The 19,710-nt window shown below is 39.2% G+C and overlaps 1 protein-coding gene across 1 annotated transcript in view; it reads right to left on the reverse strand.

The window, feature by feature from the left end:
* Positions 1-321: 321 nt before the first annotated feature.
* Positions 322-19,710, reverse strand: part of LOC140201425 (synaptosomal-associated protein 25) — a 169,910-nt gene continuing 150,521 nt past the window's right edge. Inside the window, exons 5-8 of the mRNA XM_072265506.1 lie at positions 8,939-9,056; positions 5,307-5,432; positions 3,736-3,880; positions 322-530 (exon numbers count right to left, since the gene is read on the reverse strand). Coding sequence (XP_072121607.1) covers positions 462-530; positions 3,736-3,880; positions 5,307-5,432; positions 8,939-9,056 — 458 coding nt within the window. The 3' untranslated portion in view covers positions 322-461. The remainder of the gene's footprint in view (positions 531-3,735; positions 3,881-5,306; positions 5,433-8,938; positions 9,057-19,710) is intronic.

Below are 19,710 nucleotides of genomic sequence, written 5' to 3' on the forward strand. Positions count from 1 at the left end.
TTAGAATGGTTCTGTGAAATAAACATAAGACAACATTGTTTTAACTACGTGTTTTTACCATCACAACACCCTAGGAACATGGCAGAAGCTTTGTGTAATGACACCATTTTAAAGGACAATACTGTACATTCTGCCATTTCTTTTTAAAAAATAGCCTTTCTAACAATCCTATCTTACGAAGCAAATTTGATATATAAAAAAAACATAAAATAGTTTGTAAAGGTCACTAGGGAGTTAAAGCCATGAATCTAGCTGTATATACATCCTTTGGAATGAGGTTTATCAAGAAATAAATAATTGCATGTAGTCTGGTTAAAAATATGACAAGCTACACAGGGCAACTTTTACACTGGGTCTGATATGTGCATGTGTGCAAACCTAATCAGTAAATACCACAATAAAATCAAGTTGTATGCTGCTTTCTCAACAGTGCCTGGGAGCGATGCACTTTCCAGTAGAACTTAGCCACTTCCCAGCATTTTTGTTGCACGCTGGTTGGCTTCGTCAATCCTGGTTTTATTGGACTCAGCCTAAAATGTAATGAAAATAGAAATAAATGCACATATTAGTTTTGCAGAGGAAGTAAATCAAACAATAAGAGACAACCTACTTACTGTTTACTTAAAGAGCTAATTGAATGCACGCCTCCGACACAAAATACCATTAATTCTCATCTCTGTGTCAATGTATTTGAGTCCTATACTGCAAAGCCATTCTGAAGAGAAGCATGCTCTTGATTGGGCATGCTTTGAGCAACTTATTCTATATATCCAATTACTTCCACATTTCAGAGCATATGAAGAATAGATCTGCGTCTAAATAAATGCTTCAGTAAACACCTGATTCCCCAGTACGCATTATAAGTACAGAATATCAAAGCTTTCAGTATAAGTCACAGAGGTGCAACACACGCAGCATCTGCCCCAATCCAAATGTGCACAGATGTCTCGCTTTTTCCAGGAAACCTTCGCTTTCAGACAAGCAACATTGAAACATCTGCACATATTGATTGCTAACTCTAGGAATTCCCTGAAATTACCACAGATTAAAAATTAATCTTCTGGACACAGCAATGAGCAACATGGAGAAAAAGCACATGCGATTTCAAAAATTATGTTTAACTTCTTTCTCTTTAAACAATTAGATGTATTGGATATGGGGAAGGGGAAATAAGGCTGCTTGAGTGAATAATGTGCGTAAACATATGATAGAACCCTAGGCATTGACAACCTGCATACTGGCAATAGCTTTCTATGACAGTTAATCCTATCCATGCTTATACATTATGCTAGATCAAGGCGACAAAGAATTAAGGGTCTAAGTCATCTAGAAAGCCAGAATGTGAATGCTGACTGCTCTCCTCATTTATTTTTAGTTACTACTTTCAATTGTTCCTCTATACTCAATTCTGATTCAAATGACCAATCAATCTACACATCTAATTAGTGAGTTTTTCATTTATCTTCAAATCACAATTCTGCATTGGTGCTTCAGGCATTAATGGAAACAGATTCATTCTAGAGTATAAGAATATAAAAAGTGGGAGCACCATTTGGCCACACAGCCCCTTGGGCCTGCTCTTTCATGTGACCACAAAGGCATCCTTCCCCTTTTGCAGTACCCCAGCCTTTCATTTTCTGCTGTACAAAGTGCATCATATTCAGTCTTGAATATACTGAGCATCCATAGCTCTCTGGAGTAGGAAATCCGAAGACTGTAATACCGCTATACAAGCAAATTTCTCCTTAATTCTTCCTAAATGACCAATGGCTATCCCTATGCTAAGGTTGTATCTCCTAGGGAATATTTTGAAGTACTTTGTATGCGTGTATGTGTGTGTGTAAACCAGAGAGACATAATGTACGTGCTTGCATGCACAGTTTAGTTCTTTAATTTATATTATTGATTTTATCTTTTAGCATTATTTATATTTTCTAATAGGCCCCAAGGAATTTTGATTATTTGCAAATACCTAAGATCTTCCAAGTCCAGGCAGCAACTTCAATTCTACCTCTATGAGGTCATCTCTCATTCTCTTAAACTCAGGCAAATCCTGTTGAGTCACTCTACCTATCAACATAACTATAAGTTAACTCACTCATTCCAGCAATTGATCTAGAGCAGAGGTACCCAATCCTTTTTACAAAATGGACCCCTACCATTAAGCCCTGGTCTAGAGGATCTTCACTGCAATGTCCAACAACAGGAAATAGTTCTTGACAGATCAAAATCACATAGGATACTTCATTTGAGGACTCAGTAAACCCTTGAACAAATGAGGAGGCCTTTCTTCCTTCTATAATGAAACTCCTTAGCTGTAAAGGCCAAGATACCACTAGACTTTCCAGTTGCTTTCTGTACCAGCTTTCCCACATATCATGAACTAACACAGCAGGATGACACTATAAAAATGTTATTAGTTTCTTTAAAAATGTTAACAGAAGTCTTATTTAAAATTGTGAGGTGAGGGTGAGGGGAAGGGATTCCTAAACACCAAAGTTATCAAGATTTATCTTGATAACCAGTTAGCAGGGTTAGCAACCAGAGGGTATATCATGGGTAGTCAGATACCATGTTTAACCAGTGAAGTGTTTAGTCTGAAAGTCCAGTTTTGCCATGGTGTGGTTAGATGTGGAGGGGACTAATCATGGGATAAATTCATTTATTCATTCAACAATCTCACATGTCATGGTAAACCCATCTTCATTGAAGATACAAAGCTGTAGGTAATATCTCTGTAATATAAACAGTAAACGCTAAAAATACCCAGCAAGGGAAAATGCACAATGTTCACCTGAATTTCTTCCCCCTTTAACCTGTTGTTACCTCATACTATTCTTCCTCCTTCTGCCCTATAACAGAGCATGCAATCCTTGTCTCCCCATCTCCATTTTATAAAAATTCTTTATTTCTTTTTATTCCCAATACTGATGAAGGGTCATTGATTTAGTTAACTCTCTACAGAAACTCGGTAGGCAACTTATCTGGCATTTATCTTTATTTCGCATTTCCATCATCTACAGTATTTATGTTTTGTAATGCATCAGTGTGATAGCTTCTATGATTTTAGCACAAGAATGACCACCCATCAATTATGAAATTTGGTGAGAATAATGGTGAAGACATATGAATTATATGTTTTAAATTTTCCATCAGCACAAATAATTTTAAAACCTTTTATTTGTACACTGCTTTTGCAAAAGTTGCCAGATCAGGTCCATAATTCCGGCTGTCCCATGGGATTCAGTGCCCAGGCAAAAAGGGCTTGTTATTATTGCCATTCCCCAAATTTGAAATTCACCACAGAATGGAACCCCTTCTACTTCCCAACTACAAAATCAGACAACATTTGCTGATACTGAAAGCTAATTGAAAGCAATTGTAACTTGTTTGGAAGAAAGGTTTCAATCGCTTGTAATAATAAATCAACCAGCTGGATACACTCAGCAAGCCAGTCAGCATCTATAGAAAGACAAACAATCTTCAGCCTAAAACATTTTATTATACATACAGTGATACACCGCATGACAAACCAAATGTTATATTTCATGAGATTGTATGAGTTCTCAGATGTTCTTTATAACATTGAGCAGAAAATATCTATTTTTTAAAAATGTGCTAAAATACATGTAAAAACATTATGACAACAATAATTCTGAAATAAACACTACTGGTTATGGAGAATACATCATTTATTAAAACAATTTACCTAAATATGACTTCAGATAATCTTACCTTCTCCATAATCCTGTCAATTTGGCGATTCTGTGTATCAATCTCATTGCCCATATCAAGTGCCATGTGGCGAAGATTGCCAATGATACCACCAACTTGCTCTAAATTGTCATCCATCTCATTTTCCCGGGCATCATTTGTCACCCTGTGCCAGAAGAAGATCTCTTTAAAGATGTTACTTGTGGTGGGCACTATTGCTTACACAACACAAGGCAGAAATAAAAATTAACATCTTAAAATAACTCTCCCCCATAGGTTTCCTATCATCTTCATTCATAACGGACAGCCACCATATTTCCTTAAATGAGTTAGAGGAATCCAAGATGTGGCAGCTAGGCAAGCTTTTATTACTATCAGTACATATAATTGCTTTTATACCAAGCTGAATGGGAGCATGCTTTATTCAATCCTTCCCTTGGCATTTTTTTTGGGGGGGATTGAGGTCTAGCAGGGGATTGGGGTAGGAGCAGGATTGAAATCCTGGAAAGCAATGTTTCCAGTCAAGCATGATATTTATACGTAGGTCACCATGGCCTTCAAAAGCAGAAATTTCTGTCTATTTAATTTAGTGTGTTACATGTACTCTCCCAGTCTTAGAATGGAGAACCTCAATCAGTTTGTAATACAGCAAAACAAAACATAGAATATTTTTTGTTCACAGCTCACCTCAGCTGATCTCAGGGACTGTTCTGATGGCAAATACATCATATCTTGACCTTGACCCCATTAGAATTTACAAAGTCACATTTCAGTGAACAGGGAATATAATATGTTAGTCTTTCAGGGGATTCAATTATCTGCCAGAAAGCTTCGTAATATCACCTCTGCACTGGTCTCTTAAACTCCATGGTCTGCATTCTATAATTATTAAACCCTGATCCTTTTAAACTTATCCTCAACAACTTCCATTTTCCCTTGGCTACTTCCAATGATATTAAATTCATTATCCTCACTTACGAACCCGCCATATAGAATAAAATCTCTCTGCCTTTGGTCTCTCCTCCAGTGTCAAATGGCATCTCTATTTCAAACACAGCTTCAGGGAATTCTGTATTTTATTTTCATCCTTAATTTCTCAATCCAGCTATTGGAAGAGTTACCCGAACCCTTGCAACCACACTCCATGAGCTTCGCCTCCGGGAAAGGAAACTGGGTAACAAGAAGGTCCAGAAGACCACTGAGCATTGCACAGACATCATTGCATTAACATGGAATTAACCAACTTCACACATTTTTCTGAGTCAGATATGCATTTTTTTGCACAAGAATTAGTTGTACCACCTCCCCCCACTGGCTTAGGACCAGTAAATATCTTTACCCCAACTCCCAACATTTAGCATAACTCTTGCAATGAAACAAACGCATTTTGGAGGGTGTGATCTCAGATTTCACATTTCTAATCTTTAACGTGCTGCCTTCCAATTTCATGGAAGGCGATTAGCAGAGGCACCAGATATTTTGCAATGCCACATGAAACCGTATCAGGAGGCAACAGAGTATTTCATAATCTAATAACACCCAGTATCATATCTTAATATTTGCGTTCTCTGGATTGATCCACCTGAGCTCACCTGCGAATAAATCCCCCGCTGATAGCCATCTGTTCACGCTCATCCATCACACGAGCAGGCTGACTGGCAACCACCCCATCTTGGTTATTCCCCCAGGCCTTTTTATAGGCATCACTTGACTTGAGTCTGGACAATTAAAACAATAAGACATGAGGTGCCTATGGGAACTATTGTGTTAAGCTAAATGCTTTACATTCAAATTTTTAACTGGATCAGGCAAATAGACATTTGAGGAAATGCTAGTATACCGATATATTATACTGTCATATAAATGCAATAAACATCCATTTTATTGTCAGTTCCCTGCAGCTCAATAGGAATATTCTGTTCATTATATTAACATGGAGATCAGAGAAACATTGGCTTATTAAAAAAAGGACAACAGATACAATACTTCAGCAGCTTGAATAAAAACTGCCAGATTCAGCAAGGACGTCTAATGACAGGTCAGATTGCCTTTTTTTTAAAGAATAGGTTAAACACTTTGTTTAAAGGGCTAAAACTTACTCTCCTTTATCATTAAAGATAATGGAGGTATTTGATATCATGAACCTGTTGACCAGCAGCTATTAAATTAGCATGCCAAGTACAAAGGTTAGCAAATTGAAATTGTTCTTCTGAACCACTGAGCCAATATTATGTTGAAGAGCCTGTTTAATATTTAAAATGTTGGCTACATTCCAGACTAATATATCGGTACTTTTAATAATTCATAGGCCAAACATTAATTCCTGATGTACACATCCTTATAAACAAATACACAAACTAAAGACAAACATGGAGTGAAACAAATGTGAGAGCAAAAAAAAAAGCAATCAGTAAAATATTAGCATCAGAAGGAAAAGCACTGGCTAACCCTTGCACCTTGTTCATGCTTGGACCCTGGGCATGAAAAGGAAATGTGAAGCACATTCAGGCAGCTCCACTACCCTACTGGCTCACTTGCATAAGATGCACCAGCAATAAGGGCACTAATGATTGGTTAAGCACACAGGTAGAATGGATCTCTGGTAGTTGAATAATATTGGGGAAGGAGGGGTAGGTTATAAAACAGAACAGAAACAATAAATCAATAGCAAGCTGAAAAAGAAATGACTTGCAAAACTAGTGTGCACTATAAATAAATGTAAAGACCCATTCTCTTCCGTGCAGTCTACAATTATATAGAAATCATGGCATTGCTGCAGTGTCAGGTCTCTGAGATGTGCAGAATGTTGCGACTGTTAGAAAGTCACTCTTTGGTTTATAGCCAAGAAAAGTGCTTTACTTTTCAGAAATTTGGTCACATATAAAGTGGTTGATTCTTGAACACAACGGGAGAGTGATTGAATTTGGACAGGTTTACAAAATGACTACCATCACACTGCCAGAGATCAGCTTTACTGATCTTAATCAGGAATGACAGTCAGAGAATGTGATTCAACCTATTCTGTAGCCTCATCACCATACTATATCATCCAAAAACAATTAGGTAGCTTTTTGCTGCATCCTAAATACAATGCTGCAAGACTTTTGCACTCTGTTATTGGAAGTTGATACTGAGTTCTGGAGAATGAGTAACAAAAAGGCTGGGTGTCTCTTTATGATGAAGAGAGAAAAGCAAAAGCAGGTCATCTTGAGAAGTTTCCACTGAGTAACTAAAGATCTGATGACGCTGGGAAAAACCTAGATCGATGAAATTAGTTTTCAAACTAACATATTTTCAAATGAACAACTACACTTTTACTTTATCTGAAATTCCTGTCTTTATGGCATAGTGTAGTACTGCAAGAAGTTAGGCATTGAGTGAAAACTCCATAGGATTCGCAACATTTCCCCTAGCCATTGAAAACAGTAACAAATAGAACATTCCAATTTACTGAATAAAGGAGAAATTTCTGAAACATGTTGTCAATAGAGATATTTGAGCTCAGAACATAGGTGTCATATAATTTTAAAAATCTCTTTAATGGGAAACTAATACAATAGAAGGATGGGCCAAAATAGATACTTGATATTCTTCTTCACAAAAGCTACAACGAATGAAATGTGGATTGTCATTTCTTCCCTACGCTAGTAGGTGTTGAGTTTAAGATTTATGGAAGTAAAGTGAAGCCTTTGGTCATTGAGAAAAATAAATCTTGTAGTTGAGGAAAATATCTCAAGAAATGTTTTTGTATCTATTTTTGATTTTGCTTGTTGCTAGCATTTTGAAAGTGAGTAGATTTTGTTAGGAGGTAGGTTACCACAAGGGATATGGTGAAACTATGTGATTTTTTTTTTACTAGCAATAAAATAATATTAATGTGATCTGAGCCCCAGTCTGAGATTCATACGTAGCGAGTAAACTGCACACAAAAATTGTTCATTTTATTTGAAGGAATTGTACACCATCAGCCATACATGGGCTGGCCAAGATAGACTTCTTTTTTAACAGACAATAGGACAGTATTGTGCAGCAATACCATCCTACAAGCAGCTTTTAATTGGCGAAGGGTCATTATCAGAACTGCCAGATTTCCTGATACTGTAGAAACACTGTAATTCCAGCATATAGTTAAGGTCGCATCAGCATCTTGCCAAGAGAAAGTGGGCACGTGCAATAAGTTTTGGGTATGGTAGTGTCATCCAGAGAGTGTGGAATAAACTTTTTTAAAAAGTGGGAGTGATCTGAGTTAGAATCAAGATCAAGGCTTGAATGTACTTAAAGATCAAGCAAGGAGAAAGCAAATTTAATAAACCAAGTAACTTAATTTTTAGATGCTAATTTGTTGCTGTTATTAGATATAGTTCAGAATTCATGTTTAAAGGTTGCAGCTTACTGCACATGGTCAGATCCTGTATCATCACCTGTCATAAGTCCACATGCTCAAATAATAGACTATTACATAACGTACAAGAACACACTCAGGCATTTAATAAATTAGTGATATAAACATGCTCTGGTAACAAGTCTTTTCATAAAAGGTTGTTTAGTGAACGGTGATGACAAAGGAGCAGAGGCTGATTGATTATGTAAACATTTAGTCTGAAAATTATATTTGGATCGTGCCATCCTTTCAGGAAGCTGGAATTAGCCATATTCTTTTCACATGCTCTTTTGTTTTGACATTTTTTTTTCCTCCAAAGCACTAGGTGACATTTCAAAGCAATGATGAACCCACCTGCATGACGCATTAAGATGGATCTCAACATGCTGAAATCCATCACCGCACACAGTTCACTCATTGCTGCTTTAACTGAACATGTTTACAACATACACTATTACCCACATCACATGACACATAAAATAGGTAATTCTTGAAGTGATTTGTCAAATGCTAACAAACTGAGTGTGTTCCAGTAATACTCTATTATTTAGGGTTTCATATTATGCCTTGATGTTGGTACACTGAGCATGCAGGGGTACTTCTCAGAAAGACAAGGTCAAGAATGGGTGTCTCTGCTGCAGCATGCCTGATTTGTTTATGCATTAAACTGACTGGAGCCTACGCTATGAAATATATGCCTTTAAATGGTATTATTTTTCTGCATGCCACACGCTCATCCTGCCAATATTGCCAAGCGTGGATGAGCTGCACAAGGCTTAGTGTGAGCCTTGGGTGCCCAGATGCTTTGGCAGGCAGGCAGGCAGTCAGGCAGACAGCACCTACTTGTTACATGGACAGGCACAAAGACCACAGAATTTTCCTAGATCTGTCAAATTCTTTTCTGCTTCTTTCATGTCCTTATTGATTTGGTCCATTCCTTCCTCGATGCGTTCCAGTTGTTCTGATTAAACACAAGATTGTTTTTTTTTAAATCGCCACACAATGAAGCAGATGAGAAAGAAAGGACATAGAAGAAAGACAATTCAAAAGGAAAAACTTCAGACATTCACTTTGACAGCTGGACAGTCCACATCAGAGCAGGGCACCCAGTACCTACTTGTTACAAGGACATATGAAAAGGCCACAGCATTTCCCTAAATCTTTTAAAGTTTTCTCAGCTTCCTTCATGTCTTGGTTGATATGGTTCATGCCATCTTCCACGCGATCAAGTTGTTCTGGTCAGGATAAAGGGATGATAGTAGTGGAATGAATTTTGGTTTGCATTGACCAAAGACATGAATAATGTCGATGTAGACTAAATTATGAAGATAAAGAAAAGTTCTCTACTTTGATGCATTGTTCCTATAACATGCATACTGAATGCTGGACCAAAATGTTGTTGTTGAAGTACCTAAAAAGGAAATAGGTTATTAAACGGTAAAATTTTATGATGCTATAGAACTGTTAATAATTATATTCTGAAAATTAAGGCCATGAAAATACTCAGCAGATAGAATAACAACTTTTAAAAGATGTTTTTGGACCAAGGGTTCCCAACCTTTTCCAGCCATGGGCCCCTACCATTAACCGAGGGGCCTGCAGACCCCAGTCTGGGAACCCTTGCCTTGGACTGATACATGGATTAGAAAAGTTTTGAAGGATATCAGCTAAATACAGTTAAATAAGACTAGCTTGGATGGGCATCTTGTTCAGCATGGATCAGATGAGTCAAAAGACCTTTCTCGGTGCTGTAATTTGGAGATTATGAAATTATTTCACAAGAGGAAGCTCAACTTCACTTGTCAGTAATTTGTCATGGTTCCATGGGTAATTACTTTTTCCTGAGGCAGAGTGCCAGTGTCAGTCCAGAGAGCTGAATACACTATCTGAACAGACACTCCTCAGCAGTAGAATAAGGTATCACCTTTCACAGCAGCAGGTATCACCTTTCAGAAAACAGATTCAAGCAAGGCCCCATGTACCATCACAGGTGGGTGTAAATAATTCTATAACATCATCTGAAAAATAGAAATGTTGTTCTACTCCATAACTTCTCCAATGGTTTCACCAAGATCAACTTTACTAAAAAGGATTTGCCTAAACATTTGATTTTACCTGTTTTTTTGAGGGTTTTATTAAACACATCCTATGTATAGTGCCAATGCTCAGTCAGATTCATCTCCCTTACCCACTCTCGCCCTCAAAAACAAATTGTCAAATTGCCCAAAGTTATATTTACAACAACATTAGAGTGGTTTAGCAAAAACATTGGAAGTATTTGTCTGGGCTGTCCTCTCAGTTGTCAAAGATCTCCTTCCTGAATTGTAGTGTGAATTTCATCCATGAAGAGGTACAACAGACGAGATCATCACCATGTATCTATTCCAAGAAAACACATCAATTATTCTACATGATGTTTATCAAATTTACAAAGTGTTTAAGTCTGTCAGTCTAAGAGGGATTGCCGAGAATCCTTCTCACACATGGCGCCCTCAAAAATTCGACGCCATTATTCTTTTGCTACATAATGACATGCAAGGTATATTTCCAGCCAACAGGTCAATCACAGACTAAATCTTGGTAAAGCATCTTGTGTCATCACCTGAAACTTCTCAGTCTACCTAGCCACTATATTGGACCACATCTCGAACAAGATGGAAAACCTTTCATCTTTGTTTCTTCCGCTGCAGAGCATCAGGTCATTTCAACCTCAGTCATCTCCAACTTTAGTCACTGAGCTGCAGTATAACGAAGGAGTGTGTGTGTGTGTGTGTGTGTGTGTGTGTGTGTGTGTGTGTGTGTGTGTGTGTGTTTAGTAAAAGTTTACTCTTATCCCCAGAACCCATCCCTCTTCAGAACCTTCAGGAGTCAAGTACTCTTCCCAGAAACTCACCATCAGAAGAATCTTCTGAGGAAAATGGTCTGTTTTATATTTTCCTGGAACCCTTTATGGGCAGACGAATATAGACAAATGGTTGGCTGCACTCACGTGAAGTCAGATAAATGTTGTCAAATATCCAGTGCTCATAATGTCATCACTGAAACCAAGTACTGCTCCTGATGCTGTAGCGTTTGCTCTGATGCAGCATTGAGGAGTAGACTGAGAGATATAGCAGAGACCATCTACAGTCACTGGAAAGATCCTATGGTGATGAAGTGGAGAATCATTTTGACCTTGACCTCCACAGGGAGAACAGATCTGGCATAAGGGCATGGCAGAATGCCTTCCTGCAAAACATTATGTATCTCAGTCATGACAGTCTTGGAAAATATGAATATATTGTTCATTGTGCAGTCTAGGTAGGATGTGGTGCTTCTCCGGGAGTAGCCTCATCACAGCTGGCATGTCCCAGACTCGTGGCTTGAGCTGTCAATCCCAACTTCATAGTTAGGATCTAGTAATGGAGTGCAGTCAGCAATGCTATTGCGGAAGAATGCAGCTGAGAGAAGTAATTCCTGTTAATCTGATCACCCACTGTGATTGGAACTAACTGCAGTTTATGCAGTTGACCAGTCAAGTCTCCCACTGTCAAGAGAATGTTTTTTTTCAAATAAACATAAATGCAACCAAACAGGACAATGTAATTCTTCTTATATTGTTACTGTTTAGTGAGGGCCATGGTTGCACCTTAAAAACTCAGTTTTGTCAGTAAGGAATGATACTTGCTCATCTCGTGATGTTTTGAGAAGTGTAATGATCCCTTAGAAACCTGCCAGCTGAAATGAATTGTGGACAGAAATGTGCCTGTGTTAATTTTCTTGAGCAAGTTCTCCCAGAAATTATCACTAGCACTATCTAAACCTGTCATATTTATTCTCAGTTTGTCCCATAGATGGATCCAGTTCCCAGGCATTATTTAGGAGATATTTTATTGCAGTTTATGGGAACATTAAGGGTACAAATTGGCACCATGTTTCCTACTTCACCAGTGTTTATGACAATGTGTGTTGAAAAGTTTCGAGTTTACAAAAGGTGTATGAACAAGTCTGCAAATAGAAAAAAACAGCTTGAATCACAATTCTGATAAAAGATTGCTGACCTGAACCATTGACTCAACTTCTCTTTTCATCTTCTGAATGCTTTCAGCATTTTCTGTTTTTATATTATTTTTAAGTCATCACCATTATGTGCCTTGTCATATGATGTAGGTGATCGTGGTCTTTGACCATGATTGTTCTTGGCAAATTTTTCTACAGAAGTGGTTTGCCACTGCCTTCTACTGGACAGTGTCTTTACAAGATGGGTGACCCCAGCCATTATCAATACTCTTTAGAGATTGGTTGCCTGGCGTCAGTGGTCATATAACCAGGAATTGTGATATGCACCAGCTGCCCGTATGAGCATCCACCACCTGCTCCCATGGCTTAGTATATCAAAAGGGCAGGCAGTAAGGCACAGGCGGTAGTGTGGCTCTGTTGCTAAGAGTTGGACGTTTCGAAAGAGGTGACATAGGGTCAGATAATGTTGAATCTTTGTGGGTGGAGTTAAGAAACTGCAAGGTTAAAAAAAAAATTATGGGAGTCATAATAGTAACCAAGATGTTGGGTTGAGATTGCAAAGGGAGTTGGAAAAAGCATGTAGTAAGAGTAATCTCACAATTGTATTGGGGGACTTCAAATGCAAGGAGATAATGCTTAAACTTTATAAGATGCTAAAAAAAAGAGTAAAAGGGAGATGAGAGTTGATATTGGACCCCTGAAAAATTATGCTAGTGAGGTTGTAATGGGGGACAAGAAATAGCAGATGAATACTTTGCATCTGTCTTCACTGCGAAAGACACTAGCAGTCTGCCAGAGATCCATAAGCATCAGGGAGCAGGAGTGAGTGCCATTGCCAATGGAAAAAGTACTAGGCAAACTGAAAGGTCTTAAGGTTGATAAGTCACCTGGACCAGATAGACTACATCCCTGAGTCCTAAGAGAAGTTGCTGAAGAGATAACGGATGCATTGGTCATGATCTTTCAAGAATCACTTGATTCTGGCATGATCCCGGAGGACTGGAATATTGCAAATGTCACTTCATTCTTTAAGAAGGGAAGAAAGCAAAAGAAAGGAAATTGTAGGCCAGTTAGTCTAATTTCAGTGGTCGGGAAAGTGTTAAGAGTCTATTATTAAGGATGAGGTTTCGGGGTACTTGGAGACTACTGATAAAATGAGTCAAGGTCAGCATGGTTTCTGTCAAGGGAAATCTTGCCTGACAAATCTATTAGAGTTCTTCGAGGAAGTATCCAGCAGGGTAGACAAAGGAGAGGCAGTGGATGTCATTTACTTAAATTTTCAAAGGGCATTTTATAATGCGTCACAGGAAAGGAACTGGCATGGATAGAGGAATGGCTGACAGGCAGGAGACAGTGAGTGGGAATAAAGGGGGCCTTTTCTGGTTGGCTGCCAGTGACTAGTGGTGTTCCTCAGCAGCCAGTATTGGGACCCATACTTTTCACATTATTTATCGATGATTTAGATAATGGAATTGATGGCTTTGTGGCAAAGTTTGCGGATGATACAGAGATAGATGACGGTGTAGGGAGTGCTGAGGAAGCAACGTAGTTGCAGCAGGACTTAGGCAAACTGGAAGAATCGGCAAAAAAGTGGCAGATGGAATACAATATTGGGAAATGCATGATAATGCATTTTGATAAAAAGAACAATAGTACAAACTATTAACTAAATGGGGAGAAAATTCAAACATCAGAATGAAGAGGAACTTAGAAGTCCTCGTGCAAGACTCCCAGAGATTTAACTTACAGGTTGAGTCTATGGTAAAGAAGGCAAATACAATCATGGCATTTATTTCAAGGGTAATCAATTATAAAAGCAAGGAGATAACGCTTAAGCTTTATAAGACGCTAGACAGGCTGCACTTGGAGTATTGTCAACAGTTTTGGGTCCCTTATCTCAGAAAGGATTTATTGTCATTGGAGAGTGTCCAGAGGATGTTCATGAGGATGGTTCCAGGAATAAAGGGGTTAACATATGGGGAGCATTTGGCAGCTTTGGGCCTGTACTCACTGGAATTTAGCAGAATGCAGGGGGATCTCATTGAAACTGACTGAATGTTGAAAGGACTAGATAAGGTGGATGTGGAGAGGATGTTCCTATGGTGGGGGTATCCAGAACCAGAGGGTACAGCCTCACAATTGAGGCAAATAGGAGGAAATCTGCAAAATTGAGGGCAACCTTTTAGTACAGAGGTAAGGAAGAAATTTTTTAGCCAGACAGTAGAGAATTTGTGAAATACTCTGCCACAGACTGCGTTGGATGCCAAGTCCATGGGTATTTTCAAAGTGGAAGATGATAGTTTCCTGATTGGTCGTGGCATTCATGGATATAGTGAGAAAGCAGGTGTAAGGGGTTGAGTGGGGTCCTGGGTCAGCCAGGATAGAATGACAGAGCAGACTCTGAGGCCATTCAGCCCATCGAGTCTGCTCTGCCATTCTATCCTGGCTGACCCTATGCTCCTATGTCTTATAGTCTAAGGAAACTTGATGATCATGGGGGGAGGGGGCGGGGAGTAATTTTGTTATGTGCAACTAATTTTGGAAACTCTAGTACACTGATAAACATGGACTATTTGAAATTGTCTCAGGGACCCCCAGACTTTGAAGCCTATGATGTATACTGATGGAAAATTGCAGAAATACGGAGCACTCCAAGGATACGAACAAAATATTCAGTGGTCTAAATGAAAGATATAGGAAGTCAATGAGGACAATGGAATTGAATATTAGGAAGGAGTACAATGGATGGTCCATTTTAAAACCTTTTTTGCTGACTGTGACCAAAGACAGCCTCATAATCTTGTCTTTTCCATTTGTAGATATTTTTTCTAAGGTGTCAAAACTTTACAATCCACAGTTGCAATCAATTTGATAGTGAAAAGCATAGCCTTAGCAATGCAAATTGTTAAACAGAACAACTCATCAGAGACTATTCTGAAATAGCACTGTCACCAGCATGGATGTGATGGGCTGGGTGGCCTCGTTCCGTGCTATAAACCTCCAGGCTACTTAACTGAGAAATCCAAAACCAAAACTCATCAGCAGCTGTGTGCAGACCTGAAACCCCCAAAAGGGGATTTTCTAAATTCTACACTGACATTAACTATCAATAGCTTCTGAGAAAGACAGGTATAAGGGAAACTCACTACACAGACGATGTTAATCAACTGCCTGATGGGTGTCTCACTCTCATTTTAATGAATTGCAACTGCCCAGACGATCACCTGCTATGTGTATTTAAAAGTCTTTACAGTCTGTGGGAACAATGTGCAGAACAAAGAGATTCAACTACTGATGCAGAATGTTGTAAATCTATAAGCAATTTTGCATTTATTACAGAAAGGAATAGCATAAGATAATGAGAATATAAAATAATGGTTGAATCTTACTTCTGTTCAACCACCATCAATAATCGTGATCAGATCTATTTCCCAAAATCATTAATTGTCCCAAATTATTTTTGATTTATTACTTTTATTTATCCTGCGATGTTAAAACTAAAAGGATGTTTATTTTATCAGATGACTTATATAACACATCTTTCTTTAATAAAACTATATGGAATGAAATAGTAACATTGTTTAGTCTTTGTCCTGCTATGAGAAAATATTACTAACCATCACCACATTCAAATGCACATTTATTATTTTTGTTGTAGTTATAAAGAACACCAGATTTTCTCTATGCTCATTGTATTCCCTAATTCACGATACAAAATATGATTATAGTATAGGATCTTATTTAAACACAAAAAATTCTACAGATGCTGGAAATCCAAAGCAACACACACAAAATGCTGGAGGAACTCAGCAGTTCAGGCAGCATCTACGGAAATGAACAGACAACGTTTTGGGCCAACAGCCCTCTTCAGGAGGAAAGGAAGGGAGAAGATGCCAGAGTAAAAAGGTGGGGGGGGGGAGAGGCTAGAGGGTAAGAAAGGTGAGAGGCTGGAAAAAAAGGAATTGGATAGGAGAGGAGAGTCAACCATAGTAGAAAGAGAAGGAGGAGGTGAGAGGCAGGTGAGGGCAGAGTGGGGAAGCAGAGGGGAGGGGGATAGAATTTTTTTTTAACCAGAAGGAGAAATCAATGTTCATGCCATCACAAAAACGAAAAAATCTGCAGATGCTGGAAATCCAAGCAACACACACAAAATGCTGGAGGAACTCAGCAGGCCAGGCAGCATCTATCGAAAAAAGGCCCAAAATATCGACTGTACTTTTTTCAATAGATGTTGCCTGGCCTATGAGTTCCTCCGGTATTTTGTGTGTGTTTCATGCCATCAGGTTGGAGACTACTCAGACAGAATACTAGGTATTGCTTGTCCACCCTGAGGGTGGCCTCACTATGCCACAAGAGGAGGCTATGGACCAACACATTGGAACGGAAATGGGAATCAAATTAAAATGTTTGGCCACCAGGAAGTTCTGCTTTTGGTGGACGGAGCAGAGGTGCTCGATGAAGCAGTCCCCCTATTTACAGCGGGTCTCACCAGTGCAGAGGAGGCCACATTAGGAGCACTGGACACAATAGATGACCCTAAATGGAGGTGAGGGAGTAGGTGAACGGGCATGTGTAACACTTTGGCTACTTGCAGGGATAGGTGCTGGGAGGGAGATCCATAGGGAGGGACGAGTGGACAAGTGAATCACACAGGGAGCGATCCCTGCAGAAAGCAGAGAGGATGAGGTAGTAAAGATATGTTTGGTAGTAGGATCTCTTTGGAGATGGTGGAAGTTATGGAAAATGATATGTTGGATGCAAACACTCAAGAGCTGGTAGGTACGGACAAAAGGAACTCTGTCACTGTTAAGGCAGCAGAAAGATGGAGTGAGTGCAGTGTTTGGGAAATGGAGGAGACGTGGGTGAGGGCAGCATCAATGGCAGAGGAAGGGAAACCTATTCTTTGAAAAATGAGAACATCTCTGATGTTGATAAAAAGCCCCATCATCAGAACAGATGTAGAGGAGACGAAGGAACTGAGAAAAAGAAATAGTATTTTTACAAGAGTCAGGGTGGAAAGAGATATAGTCAAGATAACCATGGGAATCAGTGGGTTTATAAAAGCTGTCAGTCAACAGATTGTCTCCAAAGATGGGGACACAGATCAAGCAAGGGGAGGGAGGTGTCAGAAATGGACCATGAGTTTAAGGGTAGGTTGGAAGTTGGAGGCAAAGTTGTTAAGATTCATCAGCTCAGCATTGGGTACATGAAGCAGCACCAATGTGGTCATCAATGCAGTGCAGGAAAAGTTGGGGAGCATTACCGTGACAGCTTGGAACATAGATTGTTCTACATAGCCAACAAAAAAGCAGGCATAGCTGGGGCCCATGCAGGTGCCCATGGTTACCCCTCAAGTCTGGAGAAAGTGGGAGGAGCCAAAGGGAAAATTGTTGAGGGTGAGGACCAGTTTTGCCAGATGGAGGGGGGTTGTGATGGAGGGGAACCAGTTGTGTTTTTTTATTGAGAAAGAAGCAGAGAGCTTTAAGCCCTTCTTTATGTGGGGTAGAAGTGTATAAAGACTGGACATCCACGGTGAAAATTAGGTGGTCAGGGCTAGGAAATTGAAAGTTAGTGAGCAGATCAAGAGGCATGAGAAGTGTCAAGGATGTAGGCAGAAGGGACTGAATCAAGGGGGATAGAATGGAGTCGAGGTATGAGGACACAAGTTCAATGGGGCAGGAGCAGGCAGAAACAATGGGCCTACCCTGACAGTCAGGTTTGTGGATCATGGGTAGGAGGTAGAAGCAAGCGGAGTGAGGTAAGGGAACTTTGAGTCTGGTGGCAGTGGACGGGATCTTATATACCTTCATTTTTCCTTAACTTTTATTCAATTATATGACTAGTCTGAAGTTTTGATATATTGGGGAAGTCCAGAACGAGGGGTCACAGTTTGAGGATAAAGGGGAAGCCTTTTAGGACCGAGAATAGGAAAAACTTCTTCACACAGAGAGTGGTGAATCTGTGGAATTCTCTGCCACAGGAAACAGTTGAGACCAGTTCATTGGCTATATTTAAGAGGGAGTTAGATATGGCCCTTGTGGCTAAAGGGATCAGGGGGTATGGAGGGAAGGCTGGTACAGGGTTCTGAGTTGGATGATCAGCCATGATCATACTGAATGGCGGTGCAGGCTCGAAGGGCTGAATGGCCCACTCCTGCACCTATTTTCTATGTTTTTACTAATGTTCCTTTCTGTTCCCTCCTTTATCTCTTACCCATCACAACACACTCCAGACTATATTCCATGTCTCTGTACCTGCCCCCCATGGGGTATTGACCAAAAACACTGAACTCAGTTTCGCTCTTCACAAATGCTTTGTGACCTGCTGAAAATCTTCAGCAATGTTAGCATGTTTGACCATGCAGAACTTTGTAATATAGTCATTCAAGTTGTTCTACAAATGCACGTTTTTCATTTTCTTTTTTTCTCTCCTTTTATGCTTCTTTCATTTTTTTCACTTTCTTTCTCTCCTTCCCTAGATCTATTACTCAATCAATCTTTTATTTATTGAATAGTAAATGACAGTGGAAAACAAATGTCCTACCAGTTCTCAAAATAAGGCAAATACAGCCCGATTTAATCTAAGAAATTGACTTAAGGAAAATCATCTTGTCTGCTTCATTCATAAGAACACAAAGCAAGTTTGGAGATTTTTTTTGAGTTAGGTTCATGACTAGGTCAAATTCATTTAATTATTTACTGGCTGTGAAGTAGCATTGCTGCTTTAAAATATTCCTACTTTGCACAGTGCTTGTTAATTCATATGACACATTTTGCCATGTGACTCAAAGGATTTCTCTGTCAGTGCCATCAACACCTTTGGGTTTATAACCTTATTTATAGTCCTGACTGATGAGGAGTTACAGTTTCACATCTGCGCTTGACATTCAGATCCATTAAGGCAAGAGAGTCTAGAACTAGTAGGTCAGGCTATTTTGAAGTGAAGTAATAAGGCATTCCTTTGCATGGTGGGTTATAACGGTTTAGAATTCCTTAATCTGGCGGGTCATGGGTGATGAATTATTAAGGTTATTTAACACCGAGATCAATAGATTTGTGAACACTGTAGGAATCCATGAAGGTACTGGCAGAGGGAAATAATATGTTAATCTAATATCTTATTTCTAAAGGCCAGAAATAGAAAAATGACACAGGAGATATGAGAGCTGGCTGGGATGTGGACTCCAGAGGTAGGATTATTCATGATGTTATATTATAGCAGAAAAGATTTGATGAGCAACATGACCCACTACACCTTCTAATTCTTATGTGTTTTAGATTTTCTGCATTTAGTATGGGACAAGGTTTGATTTTATAATTGGTACTACTTAATAGTTTTTCTTGTCCTTCACCACAACATTGCTTTCATCAGGTGAGCAAGTACCATTACATTCATCCATAGGAGAAGGAAATGCAGATCACTTGAGTCAGGGAGAGAACTAGTGGAGACGTTTCGAAGATTTTCTCAGAGTGGCACTGAAGCTCTGTGCCTTTTTTCTGTCTTGAGCCTTTAGAAATGATAGCAACCTCCTGATTACATGGGAACAGAATTAAACTTCAGCATGGAGGCATTTAAAAGATACTTAGCAGACACATGAAAGCACAGGGAGTGGAACG

Source organism: Mobula birostris, chromosome 8 (genome assembly GCF_030028105.1).
Source record: "Mobula birostris isolate sMobBir1 chromosome 8, sMobBir1.hap1, whole genome shotgun sequence".
Taxonomy (NCBI): domain Eukaryota; kingdom Metazoa; phylum Chordata; class Chondrichthyes; order Myliobatiformes; family Myliobatidae; genus Mobula; species Mobula birostris.